The sequence below is a fragment of the Crocodylus siamensis genome, chromosome 12 (genome assembly GCF_052110815.1).
Source record: "Crocodylus siamensis isolate JL-2025a chromosome 12, ASM5211081v1, whole genome shotgun sequence".
NCBI lineage: Eukaryota > Metazoa > Chordata > Crocodylia > Crocodylidae > Crocodylus > Crocodylus siamensis.
Genome location: NC_143406.1, coordinates 1,222,617 through 1,236,453, shown reverse-complemented (window position 1 = coordinate 1,236,453; position 13,837 = coordinate 1,222,617). Strand labels below are relative to the sequence as shown.

At 54.7% G+C, this 13,837-nt stretch overlaps 1 protein-coding gene across 1 annotated transcript; it reads left to right on the top strand.

Annotated features, from left to right (window-relative positions):
- The first annotated feature begins 8,565 nt into the window (after positions 1–8,565).
- Positions 8,566–13,043, top strand: LOC149854423 (kelch repeat and BTB domain-containing protein 8-like). Its single transcript, XM_090023369.1, has 5 exons — positions 8,566–8,610; positions 8,819–8,965; positions 9,183–9,261; positions 10,506–10,733; positions 11,432–13,043. Exons 2-5 carry the CDS (start codon positions 8,908–8,910, stop codon positions 12,918–12,920), a joined length of 1,854 nt encoding a protein of 617 aa, XP_089879495.1. The 5' UTR covers positions 8,566–8,610; positions 8,819–8,907; the 3' UTR covers positions 12,921–13,043.
- Positions 13,044–13,837: the final 794 nt, after the last annotated feature.

The window sequence follows — 13,837 nt, the reverse complement described above, 5'->3', positions numbered from 1 at the left end:
GCTCCTCGATCCCAGCTAATGCAGAGTGGCTGGAGCCCCAGCCCAGGCACCCAGCGGCTCGGTCATGCGGGCGCTGTCTGACACAGGCCACCCAGGAACACCCACCCGGCAGGGAGACCCCCATCGCTGGGGGCAGCCTGCCCAGGGGTGCCCTGCTGCTGGCGTGCGCTGCAGGGACCGCCCTGCCCCTGTGCAAAGGTGCTGCTCTCCCAGGCCTGGTCTAAGCCGGTGACCTGGAGATAAAAGCCAATGCACCTAACTAGGGCCCAGGAGGATGAGCTGCAGGTTTAGAGGCCTGTTTCCATGCATTGAGCCCACCTACTCTCGTGAGGCTCCCTGGGGGGGCTGGATAACTGGGGCTGGGGTCTCTGCTGGCCCTAGGACTGCAGGTCTGGCTGCAGAGCTGTGCAGAGCCTGCTCTCTGCCCATGTCCCCGGGGAGAAGGGACCCAGCTGGGGCGGTCCCGGGGGAGCTGTTGCTTTTTGTTCTGCTGCCGTGTTTGTAATTGTTGAAAAACACAGAGGTCGGGTCAGTCGCTTCCTGCTGAACTGGGCTGCCATTCTCCTCCGCTCCTTTGCCATTCCCAGGGAGACGGGACCAGGCTGTGATGTTCGGGGCTCTTCATTGCAACCGAGGAAGCCTCGAGCTGTGCTTGACCCTTTGGCCGCTCTGACCCCAGGCCGCAGGGTCTCCGGGGGATCTGGTGATGGCCAGGAGCACCGAGCTGCACCCACGCCCACGCCCACACCCAGCCGTGGTGGGAACAGCTCAGCGTGGTGTCGAGGCAGGCCAGCGCGGATGCAGCCCCCCGTGCCCTCCTGCTGCAGGTCCCCTGGCACCCGGGAGGAAGAGGAGGAGGCCTCGCCCAGGCCCCTGCTATCCCACGCCCAGCTGTGAAGGGAGCGGTTTGTCCCCAAGACGTGGGCAGCTGCGGTGCATCCTGGGCCCGAGAGAGAAGCTGCAGAGGAGGCCCCTTCGCCCCTCCGCGCTGCTTTGATGTCCGGCACTCCCGGCTCTGATGCTGGGGATCAATAGGGCCGCTCGTGCCAGCTCCCTCCCTGCTTTCAGCAGCACACAAAGCCCCTCTCTCCAGGCCTGTCATGGGGAGGGCAGCCTGGCTGGGAATGGAGAGCAAGTGGCCTTCGGGCAGAAGCATCCCTTGCTTCGGCTCCCTGCGCTGGGAGGGGAAGGGATGTCCCTCTTGGCCGGCTGCCCAAGCACGGTGGCTCATCCCAAGCCTTTCCCAAGCCCCCCGGGGAGGAGGAGGGCAGGGGTTCCCCACCACGGCTCCATGGAGGCAGAAGCAGGAGCAGAACCCGGGAGTCCTGTCCCCAGGTCGTGCCCACAGGAGCTGCAGGGACCAGGACGAGCGGGAACAGGGGGGATAGAGAGCCCCGATCTGGCTTCTGGGCAGCCCAAGCCCCTGCTGGAGCCTCGTGACAGCCCCCGGGAAGCCTCCAGAGGTGCTGAGCCCCCAGCTCCCAGTCGCGTCGTTGGGACCTCATGCACCGAGCTCCAAGCAGATGGAGCCTGTTAAGGTGGTGGCCCCAGTCAGAGGCTGCAGCAACGGGGAAGAGAGGATGCCCACTGCCGGTTTATTGCTATAAGCTGATATGCTGCCCGTTGTGTCGCTCCTCTGGTGCTGCCTTAGTCCCTCAGGGCAAGCCTGAGCTGAGTTGCCTGCCATGCAGCACCAGCTGCCAGGTGCCGTGCACCCGGCTGGCGTGTCCGTGGGGTCTCCAGCCCAGCCTGCATCGTTGCCCCTGTGCCTGTCTGTGGAGGGGAGGGGAGGGGAGGGCAGCCCTGGGATGACAGCTAGGGACAGGAAAGCAGGCTATATCCCGGGGTTTTAAATAGCACTGGGTTGACTGCTCCAGAGGATGCCAAGTGGGTGAGTCAGTTGTTCCTTCCCGGCTTGCAAGAAAAGCAGCCTGGCAGATGGGCTTCAAGGCCGGTTCATGTGCATGCGGGGAGGGAGGGTGCCACCGGCCCAGATAGCGGGTGGAAGCAGGGGGTCCCGGGGACCATCATGAGCTGCTCTCCAGCGTGGGGGTGGGCAGCAGGGCCGGCTCCGGGCAGAGGCACCAGCCGGGACAGCCTGGTGTTTAATGATCTGTGATCGCTGCAGTGATCCCAGGCTGCGAGCCAGCAGGCAGGAGGTAAACACAGGTCCAGGCAGGGTGATTGAGGGTTACGGTGAGATTGCAGAGTCTCCCCGTGATGACAGCACAGTGCCTGTGCGGCTTTGTCCTGCAGTGACCCACACGTGTGCCCGGGAGGCTGTTCCCCTCCCTGCCTGGCTCAACAGACACAGGGTGTCCAGGACTGGCCAAGGAGATGCATCCAGATCTGCAAGGGTCTGTGCCCTGCTGCTACTGAGGGGCTGTTTCTCGGGACATCTACACTGGGCAGCATGGCCCAGCCGGCTGTGACTGTGCCCGCAGCCCTCCTGCCACCGTGCTGCTCCTAGGCTGCAGCCAGCACCGAGCTGCCCGCTGAGACTGCCTGCAAGCCTGGGTCCCCAGGGGCCCTGCCTCTGCGGCGCCTATTGCTTCCTCCTAGCAAATAGCCCAGGGATTGACACGACACCTCATTCGATGACTGACAGAAAGGCTTTATGTACTACAAGTATTTAAAATGAAGTCAAGTAAGCCCAGACCCAATCAAAGTCCAGCAATTAGCTATAAGGTGATGATTTCTTACCAAACAGGTGATGAAGAGGCAATCTGTTTCTCTTCAACTTCTCGAGTAAGTCGGGTGCATCAGCAACTGGTGTCAGAGAGATTTCTCACTCTTGAAGCATGTGCTGTTTGCTGTTTTACTGCCTTTTTATACCTTTAGTTTAGCATCTTCAAAGCATTCTTGTAGTTGTGTAAATCAAGAGAGAGTCCCAAGCAGTACTTGATGGGAAAAACCTGCTCATCACTGGTTATCAGAAATTTCTCATTTGAATGAGTTACCTTCTTCAGTGACAAGAGGTGATCCAGTTTGGGACATATCAAGAGACTGATTAACAGCCAGGACAAACGCAGTAAATCAGGAGGAGACATCTAGCACATGTGGAGAATGTCTCTTCCTGAACATAAACACGAGTTAATCGCAAAAGAAATATTTACTAGGCTAATTAACCCAGGATAGACATTTCATACCGTTACACACCAGACAACTAAGAGTCTGCTTGAAATCATTCTGAATATAGCAAAATAAGGTGGAAGAGATACTTCATTCTTCCTTCTCAGCTGGCCTAGCCATGAACTCGTATCCTCTTGCAATATGCAGTTAACAGTATTATTCTGTATTTTAATTTTTGTGAGTAGGCCCAAGCTTAGCTGGAGTTTCAGAGTCATCACTCCCAAAGAGGGAAAGCACGTTGTTTTAACCGGGAAGAAATCACTGCTGTCAACTCAAGGGGCAGCTAAAACCATCCAGCCCTGCGGCTCTCTCCAGGCCAGTGCCACCGTGAGGGCTCTGCAGTACCAAGAGCACATCACCTCTCTCTCTCTGTCTGTCTGTCATGTATCTGCACATCCATCCATCCCTCTGCACCTCGTGTAGGCTACTTAACATTACATGGTCTTCAGTGAATAATAGTGCATAAAAAATATGTCCAAGTTCATCTTTTTCCTGTGAGCAACAAAGAGCTGGAAAACTTTCCAACCATAATATATACATGATATTGCTCCTTGGTAGTGAATAAGCTGCCAGCCAGCTTTGCCATCCCTGCTGCCCCTTGTATTGTGAGTCCAGAGCATGGCACTTGCCTCTGGCTCTGCCTGGGCACGTTGCAGCGAACGTCCCCTGGACACGGGAGGGATTGTTTGCTCCTTTGTGCAGGGCAGGGATGGCTTTCCTTGTCCTGGGTTTGACCAGTGCCTGGCACCCTGGGGTCCTGGCCTGTGACCAGGGCTCCTTGGCATGGTGACATAGCAGATGGGGGATTTCTCTGAAGTGCATAACCCAGGATAAAATGTTTCCTCACCCTCCAAAAGGTCCCGGGAGCTGGAAGGGAGCTGCCTCAGCGTGGGTACTGAGCCATGGTGACAGCTGGCCGCCCGGTGCCATGGGGAATCAGCCTTCGAGAGTGGGTGCCTACGGGAGCTGCTTGCACCCACCCACGAGGGACCCGGTTTCCGTCCACGGCTCAGGGCTTTGTCCTGCACCGGGTGGAAGGACAGACCGGCAGCTGCGACCAGTCCCCCCTGGCTTTGCAGGTTAGGGTGGCATGAAATGTCCCTGGTACAAGCACCCCGAAGGACACACAGGCAACCTTTGACCCCTGTACCTTGCAGCTAGAGACTGGCTAGGGTCACCCAGGCTGCCCTGAAGGGGCATAGATGGGCAGCTATGCCCGGTCCAGCTCCTCGCTGGGCACTGGCAGGCTCCGGCTTGCTAACAGAGGGCCGGGACAAACAAAGTCTGCAGGGCTGGGGGGTTTTGCCTGAAACTAGGAAGACGTTTCCTGCAGCCTGGAACAGCCACTTGGCTTCTCTCTGCAAGATCCTTTCTTGCCTTTTTCTTGGTTTTCTTTTGGAGCCGGGCCTCCGGGGCATCTGGAGGCCAGTGGGAGGCGAGCGGACACACACGGGCCCCTCCTGAGCAAACACGGGGCAGGCAGGATCCCCGCAGCACTGCTCCAGGCCTGAGCGCTCAGCTTCAAGTGGCACTTACCGGCGCTCGGCGCCGCCCGAGAGCAGCGCTGCGGCTCTGGTAAGAGGGGCCGCGGCAGGGCGAGGCGAGCTGGCAGGAAGGGTCGTGCCTGGTCTTGGCGGGCAGCGAGGGCTGGATGTAGCACGCGGGAAGGCCCCAGCCTCTGAGACTCAGGAATGAAGAGCCCGCCCTGGAAAGGGCAGGGACCTGGGCGCGAGGAGCCCTGATTAACGCAGGGGCGGGATCTGCATTGCACAGGGAGGAGTGCGGGTCCTCTGCACCGCTCTCCTCTCGCAAGCGGGGGTTGCAGCCCCGACAGGCCCAGGTGTGAAGGAATCCTGCTCCGCCCCCCCATGTGTCCAGCCCTCTGGTTGCTAAGCAACCAGCTCGCGGCCTACCTGTCTGACCGCAGGTAAGATGGCGGGGATCACCCGCTCCATCGCTTCAAGCCCTGACCTCTTGGCATGGGGGCGGGGGGCTTGAGCCGCGTCACACCCTTAGGTGACCGGGACGCTTTTTAAATCGGTTGGTCGGCCTCCGACACTTGCCCCGATCGGGTCCGGAAGGTGAGGTCAGCGAGGTTATTTAAGGGCCCCTCCATCTCGGGGGTGGGAAGAGAGGCATCTTGATACTCTCGGACGCACCGTGAACTGCCCGCCTCCAGGGCAAGCTCGGTCGGCCTCTGGACGATGCTTGTGACCCACCTGAAACTAGAAATATAGCTTAGCGTAACGTAGAAGCATGCCAGAAGGCGACCAGGCCGCACAGTGGCTCTGGGTCAGTCTTGAATACTTCCCCGACTTGCATCCCTCCCCATGCCTGCCCTCTCTACCCAATAAAGCTATCCGCTATAACGAGCTCGGCGGTACCTGCGTGAGAGGGATTGGGCACAAGTTTTCTATCCCCTTGGCTCGGCTGACTAAGGGAGGCGACTTCCTGTGCTTCAGGTTAATAGAAGCACTTCAGGGTCCCAACGTTTTTTTGCTGTGACCCTAAACACTGCACCATTAACTGCCGTGCCCCTCAGGAGGACCCTGACTTGGGTCACACCCCGAGGCTGGGAATCAGTGGTCTACAGGGCCTGTGCATCCTGGGTGGCACAGGGCCCAGGCAAAGGCCTGAGTCCGGGGGGTGGCAGCGGTACCCCAGGCTTGCGGGCGTGCTCCAGGAAGGGGGCTGACCAGAAGTTGGTGCCCCTGGGGAGGCATCCAAAGCCGGGTTTTTGGTGGGGTGCAGTGAAGGGGGTTTCTCGGCACAGGAGGAAGCAATGAGAGCGAAGGCCCAGCATCCCGAGCTGCAGACAACGAGGTCCCAGGCGGCTGTGATCCCACAGCTGGGAGCGGGCAGATGGGCTGGGAGGCAGGATCCCGGTACCTGCACCACCGGCCTGTGCGTGCTCCCGGGAACGCGCTGCATGCTGTGCGGGGTGCACGCTGAACAGGGAGCATCGACGTGGAGGGACGTGGATCAGCTGGGGCCGGGCCCTTCCAAGCCCACGCGGCGCTCTAGTGAAGCGCGTGGCTAGTGGAGCTCCACCCGTAGCACAACCTGCAAGGGTCCCTCAGTGCCGCTGGCTCCCTCCCTGCTGAGGATGGAGGGGTGCTTGCTTACCTGCCTGTTGCCCCTGGGCGGTGTGGGGGCTCCAGGGGCCCCGCGCTTGCAGGGCTGGGGCTGCAAGTTCCCGTGCTCGATGTGGGAGCGGGCCTGGAGCTGAGTAACAGGAAATGTTTGGGCAAGTGTCAGGAATAGCCCAGGCTTGTTTGTTCCTCTGCTGACTCCACCGCTCCATCCGGCTTTCCCAGACAGCGCTGGAGGTGAGGCAGTGCCTGGCCTGCCTCGCGGGAACGGGCCCCAGGCTTCCGCTCCCTCCCCTGTCTCCGTGCAGACAGGGGCCCCAGCCCTGGGCGTTGTGCAGGGAGATAATGGGGAACAAATACAGCTCTGTGGAAAAACACTCAGTCACGGCCCCTTCCAGGGCTGGTTGAGGCCCGGTGCCGGTGCCGGTGCAGGGGAAGGGGAAGGGCAGGGACTGCTGCATCGTCCCCGCTCTTCGGTGCTCTGCGCCTTGGGAAACCAGGGGGGCTACGAGCTGGATCCATGTTAGTGGCATGCAGCCCACCCAGACCCACGGCTGCTGAGCCAGGGTGCTCCACGGGTCCCCGGCCCCAGACTAGCCTCTCGGCACATGGCCTCTACTCCAGCTGCCTCCTGGCCGAAGTGGAGGGTTTCCAACTATTGGTAAATCTATGGACAATCCGTAAGAAAAGCTAACAATCCTCGCCTGCAAAATCAGTAAAATAAACCAACCGAGCTGTCCATCAAAGCTGAAGAAACCCCGAGCTTGATTCTTCAACTTGAGGCGTTGTCGTAAAGGGACCGGATGCAAGCGTTGAGGACAGCCAGAGCGGAGCAGCGGCACCTTGTCTCTGAGCAGGAGCGGGCCTCAGCGCCCTGCACGAAGCTCTCCACTGAGGCTCCGGGGTCGGGGGACCCTCTGTAGCCCCCTCCCCTGCATCTGCTGGCCTCAGTGGTAGGAAGTCTGGGGCACCAGATGAGACAGAGGTGGGGAGGAGGCACTTGTGGCAGCACACCTTCATTCCCTCTTCCCAAGTAGCCGACCCCCGGCGAGATGGGCCCGGGCTAGCTCAGGTATTGTCAGCAGTGCAGCCATAGCAGCTCCCTCCCAAAACGATGCGTGAATAGATATCCAGGCGGCTGGCCTGTGCGGATCTCCTTGCTGCTGCATCTACACCGGTACCGGTACTTTGTTTCACTGCAGCATTGCCAAAGCCCAGGCCCATGGGTCACAACACAATATGTAAAACAAACTGTGACACAAGTCCCAGCTCCACCAATTAGGAGACAATATATAGATCGGGGCAATATCATTACTCCTGGACTCTCGTCACTCGTGTCTCCGGTGTTGCAGGCTGTAAGGTCTGTGCAGAGCTACCCGTGCACAGCTTCCAGGCTAGGACACTTTCAAAAGCAGGTCAGGCAGGCCCGTGGCTGGGACGGTTTGGTTGGAGATGATCCTGCCTCGTGAGGTCCTTTCCAGCCTGATTTTTCAATGATCCTATAAACTGGAGGGATTAGGGAAGCCCACCGAGTTTAGGGAGGAAGTGGGTCTGAGAGGAGTTGGGAGGTGTTGTGTAGGATAATCTGGATTTCCCTGGGCTGGAAGGATCTTGCGTGGCATGATTCATCTAAACAGCTTGTGGCAGTGTCTCAGGTTAGTCTCTAGCCAGGGCTATTACTTCCCTTTCAAGGGAACATTTATTTTATTTTCCCCAAATGCTGCCCTTCTGTAACCGAGAAAATTGCCTACCAGTTATACAATGAAGCCCCAGTTGGTACCTGGTAGATACCTGCCTGGCTTCCCACCTGCAGAAGACATTGCTCCTAGGCTTGCATTTTAAAAACGTCCAAGTCCCCAGAATATCCCTTTGAGAAGATCTATCCGTCTTGCAGAGAGGTTTAAATGGGGCACGGGAGCTTTCCAAAGTCTGACCCCAGTTACAGATGTTCTGCCCTTCTGAAAGTCTGTCCCTTAAGTACTCATTTCTCCTTGACTTAATCTCTCTCAGCATCTTGAAGGGAACCTTTCTATGCAGAAGCAAGAGGCTTGTGGGGTGCAAAGGGAATAGTGAACAAGCTCTCACCTTGAATTGGGCTTACGTGGCTTTTGTGGGGATGTCATACCCTTAAGGCCACACCAGAGCATTTCTGGGTTTCCTTTCTCCTGCCCGTCGTAGCCCTCGAGCATGTGAGCATCTGTCATTTCACCAAAGACCGGCTGTGGCTTTGGGGATGTTCTCCTAGTGCCTTGTACATAAAACTAGGGACTAAGACCGTGTCTCTGCTTCTGAAGGTAAAGAACAGCAAGGAGTACATGGCTGCAGTGGAAGGGGATAAAGCAAAAAGGAGGAAAAATGAAGCAGCCAACAGCTTCAGGGTGCACAGGTGTGTTTAAACAGTTATCTTTGAACCTTGTACAGATACCTGTCTGAAAACAATGCGGGAAATGAGGGACAATCTTGACCCACAGGTAAGATACTGGGGGAAGACAGGACATCTGCTGAGATTTCACTCCAGAGGTGAGACATCAAAAGGACTGCGTCCCTCTGATGGCAATCAAGTGTCGCTAGCTTGATTTCCTTTCTTCCAGCAGGCCTGCCGTGTAATATGGGCACCCTCGAAGTCTGACTTCCCGGTCAGAGATTCCAGCCCTATCTCCGGGCCAGCAGGATCAACTCCCAAATGGACAGGGGAGAAGAGAGAGCGGCACTTCAACCACTGGACCACTGCATCCGTGAGGGTAGGCGGGCTGCTTTTGGCATGAGGGTCCCTAAGAACGGGTCCCTTCGGGCGATGTCCCATGGAAAGGGCGGGTCACCAAACCATATTGCTGAGCTGCCAACTATTTAACATGGTTTAGGTACAACTTTCCCTGAGATCAGTCACTGCCCTGGAGGTTTCTTCTCTCCCCCTGGATAATTCACATTTGAAGCCTCGCCGTATCTTTGTCTTGGCAGGTTTCAAGAAGTTGTACCAAAACCAGCAGCTCTGTGATGCCACCATCGTGACCGAGGGACAGCGGTTCCCGTGTCACAGGTAGGATGGTTTCGGCTGGGTGTACGTCTTCACCTCTCATGGTGCTTCAATGGAAGATTTGTCTATAAAGACAATAATACACTGACCTCTCATCACAGGATAACTTTACAAATCTCACTTATCTTCAGTCGGGTTTCTAGTTGCTTTAATTTGTCTCATGTTCTCCCAGAAAGTGAAGTTTGAATCATCTGAGAAATCTTTTTAGTATGTCTCTTAGCAAAGGCAATTCTCTGGTTTTGTCTCTGACTTTTTTTTCTGCAGGCCTTTTATTTTTTTGTAGGCCGTGCCCCAATTTCAGATTTCTGTTTGACTTGATCCCAGAATCAAGAATTCTTTTGAAATTAAAATTAATTTCTAGCTACCTTCCTCCAAGAGTCTTCTGCTGTTACCATATGCGCTTTCTTTTAGACTAGCTGTAATAGCACACAATTCAGTGGAGTAATGGCCTTGTTCCGAATGTGTTGTTTCACCCGAACCCGTGGTGTTTCACAAGGCTGATTCACGCCCGCTAGCTTGGGAAGAATAGCTCCACAGAGATCAGTGAGCTACACCAGAGCAGACCTGATCTGAGAGGAGCATAAACAAATCCTTGTCTTTAGGTTTTGCAATCTGCATTTTGATTAAATTATTTCATTCCTTGGCCTGTCTTTCAACTCTGGGCATCACTGAGCTATGATTCTGGCAGGTGCATTCACAGCAGTCTAGTCAGGGCTGTTTCTTCATTTCCCCATACCATTTCTTTGCAGAAAAGCAAAGGTTATGGATGCCAATGGTTATATATGGTGGAATGGATATGTTAGTTAGGCATTAACCTACATCCCTTTAATTAGGCATGGCATTTCAGCCTCTTTTCACCTCATTCCTTTTAACCAGCCTAAAATCAGAAACCAGGTAATGGCCTCAGAGAGAGACGAGTTTTACTTTGTGCCAGTAGCAAGAGAGAGATTACTGAACAGGTGGAGGCAGGGAGGAGAAGAACCACAGCTCTGTTTAGCAATCTTGAAACCGAAAGGGAAAGGACGTGGCACGACAGAAACTCCAATATTCAGTGCCTGCCAGTTTGGCTGCATTTTTTCCTTTCATTTATTTATCAAACTCCACACGTTCCTTACATCATCCATGACTCGGGGTGCAATTCTGCTCCTGCTGATGCCTGTGCACGTGCAGCCAAGATTTCCCCTGATTCTTCTATTCCTCTCAAGAGAGCACTGGGCCCATTGATAGCGTCTTCCCTCTCCGTGCAGGATGCTGCTGGCTGCAGTCAATCCCTACTTCCGAGCCATGTTCGTCAACTCCTTCAGAGAGTCCCACGACGGAGAAATTCTGATGCATGACATGGACCCCTCCACCGTGCAAACCGTCCTGAACTACCTGTACACCGAGGAGGTCTCCATCACGGCGGAGTCAGCCCAGGCTGTGTTTGTAGCAGCCAGCAGGCTCCAGATCCTCCCACTCCTGGAGATCTGCACCAGGTAATAGTGATGCACATGCTATGTTACTCTGGACGTATGTATGGTTTTGGCTGGTGGGAGAGCTGTGCTGAGCGAGTGACGTGTTCCCCGTCACCTCTAAAGGAACTGGAAGATGGGCACTTCAGTCTAGTGGTATGGCTAACGCCTTGGGCAACTTAGAGTCTCCCAGGGCTGGGAAACAAGACCAGGTCAGGAGCAGAAAGCTTTGCAGGGGTCATGCTAGTCCAGGAGGGGTCATGGTCTAGACCGAGGCAGGGGCCAGGGAAGCCAGGAGCAATGCAGACCTGAGCATCAACCAAGCAGGAGCCGACCATGACAGCCAAGCACCAGCACCAAGACACTCAGCCAAGCCATGGGAGCAAGGCTGAATATATATTGTCTTGATGTCGTCAAGCCAAACAAAGCACTTCAACACCCGTCTGCTGCTGCCTGGAGCCAGTCCCAGGGCTCCCCCGGCGCAGCTCTCCGACGGTTGTGTCACTGACTGAAGTCGAGTGGCCCAAACGTGGGACTCAACAAGAGGAGTGATGCATCCTAGCTCTACGTACCTGGTACGGAGGCACCTCCGTCTTCTTGACTGGGATTTGGAATTCTGGGGTCTCGTAATACTGTTATTCTAACATGTCAGGATGAAGGGCTTGTACAACAGTTCATTCTCGTGACCTTCCTGTTAACACATATTCCAATTTTTCTCCCAGTTTTCTTCTGAAGGAAGTTTCCTTGAAGAACTGCGTGAAACTTTATGAGTTGGGCTATGCCCACAATGAACAAGCTCTGCTTCAAGCAGCCATGAGGCATATCAGCCTGAACTTCAGGCGCCTTTTCGTGAAGGCCAACAGCTTCCGACAGCTGCAGCTCAGCTCTCTAATCAGCATCATCTCCTCCGACAGCCTCCTGGTCTCCTCTGAACTAGTCGTGTACTGGGTCGTCCGACGCTGGGTGAGGTTTCAACCCTCCAAACGCCATCCGTTCCTGGGCGAGCTAATGAAGCACGTCCGCCTTCCTCTCCTCACCCACGAAGAGCTGCGGGAAGTGCAGCTCGAATCGGAGCACTACCGAGATATTCGGCTGCAGTGGAAGCGTCTCAACCGGCAAGAGCGGCTACAGGAGTGTGGCGGTCTCAGGCAGGGGATGTACAACAAGTGCATTGTATGCGTGGACCTGTTCAACAAGGAGGGCCCGGAGCTGAAGATCAAGGACTCTCAGATAGGCTGCTACAACCCTCAGTCAGGGGCGTGGGAAAAGCTGCCCCCCCTGAAATGCTTGTATTGCGCGCGGTGCTTGGCGGTGAGAGACAAGCTCTACGTCACGGGAGGCGTCCACAGGGACTACTCTTATTCAGACACTCTCCACGAGTACAGCTCTTTCCGAGGCCAGTGGATACGGCTGCCTTCCATGTCCACGCCCCGCGCTTCGCACGGCTTTCTCAGTTGCAACCAGAAGCTCTATGCCATCGGAGGTTGGTGCTGTTACGAGGGCTACCTTGACTCGGCAGAGTGCTTTGACCTAGCGAAAAAGGTCTGGACGCCCATCTCTCGGCTGCCATTCACACTGAGCCATTTTGCTTCCACCGTGCTCAGGAACAAGCTGTATATAGTCGGCGGGGTGACAGGCGCCCGGGGCTCTTGGACCGCTTCTAGGAAAGTTTTGATCTACAAGGTGAGCTCTGATGTGTGGGTGCAGGTGCTCCTGGACTTTGAGTGCTGCTGGTCTGGAGCCGTCTCCATGAACAACGGGATCTACGTGGTCGGTGGGTATTTCAGGAGCAGAGCAAGACATTACAATGAGGGATGGCCTGATTCAGGAAGCCTTTACTGCACGAGGAAGTGTTTCTTCCTGGGCGAAGATGGCCGAGTGAACAAAGATATTGCCATCCCAAAGCTGCCCGTTGAGATTGCTGGTGCTGGTGTGGTACGCTGGAAGAAGAGGATCTACGTGCTAGGCGGTGAGAAAACAAATCTATATACAAACTGGGATCATAAAAACAGAGAGGAATATTATAACACAATTTACTATTGGGAACCTGAAGAAGCCCGATGGACTCAGTGCCCAGAAAGGCTCCCTTTTACCAACTGGGGTCTCAGTGGGTTTGGGTGTTCAACGCTGAAGGTACCTAAAAGACCTATTCTGTCTCTTTTCCGAAAGACATCCATTGCCCTGACAGCAGTCGAGTTAGCAGAGAGTTAGCTGCGTTTTAGCCCGTCGACCAACTGCCTCATGCGTAGCATATCCCATACTTAAAACTGCTTGCGTGAAAATCGTTGGGCCGTTATTTTACTGTGTATTTACGTGGAATTCGGAGGTGTTGCATTGAAAACAAGCAGCCTGTTGCTGAAGGGAAGGATGCCTTCTGCTGGAGCGATGTTTTGCCCTTACTCATTGTGCGCCTACATTACTGTCAGATCCAAACTCCCCCACCAAATTTTATCTATTAAAATATATTGAATATATTAAAACCACCTAACAACACACTTCTTGGTGTGGGAGGGAGAGTTGAAGATCATATTAAATCATATCTCAGTTGTGGAGTTAGCCTCCAACTGCTTGTGGCCTGCTTTACTTGACCAAAAGCCCAGACAGCTATTCTGAGGGTAGCTGGGATGTTGGGCTCCCAGGCACCTAAGTCACTTAGGAGCATCTGGAAATGTTATGAACTGTGTCTACAGCCATTTCTCCTAGACACGCCCTTGGCCTTACTATTGAAACCAAAAGGTCAGCAAGGTTTGGTATAGTATGGGGTACTTGAATGGATAGTCAGAATATCTAGAGCTAGTGTGGAAAAAATAAGTAAAAGGGAAAAAAAAAGTGCTTCCTCACGTGTACACGGTCAAATCATCATATGTACAAGTGCCCCAAGTGCTTTAGGTGCTGTTTCAGTCATCCTGTGATCTTCCATAGCTAGCTCATGTTAATTAAGAAACTTTTAATAATATTTAAAATCAATTTTACAAACGTTACCTAGTTATTGCCTAAACCCTTTAAAACACATGTACAATATTATGCTTGTTACATGTAAAAATGCTTGTCCAAGTATTTAAAAGTTCTTGATTAAGGTGAATGGTCGGATACAATCTCCCACTGATTAGCTTTAGGACTGCTTGAGC

Excerpts from the sequence above, each read along its gene's own strand:
- LOC149854423 (XM_090023369.1), top strand. The coding sequence starts at position 8,908 with ATGGACAGGGGAGAAGAGAGAGCGGCACTTCAACCACTGGACCACTGC. Across the intron at positions 9,262-10,505 it reads CAGCGGTTCCCGTGTCACAG|GATGCTGCTGGCTGCAGTCA; the intron begins GTAGGATGGTTT and ends CTCTCCGTGCAG. Across the intron at positions 10,734-11,431 it reads CTCCTGGAGATCTGCACCAG|TTTTCTTCTGAAGGAAGTTT; the intron begins GTAATAGTGATG and ends TTTTTCTCCCAG.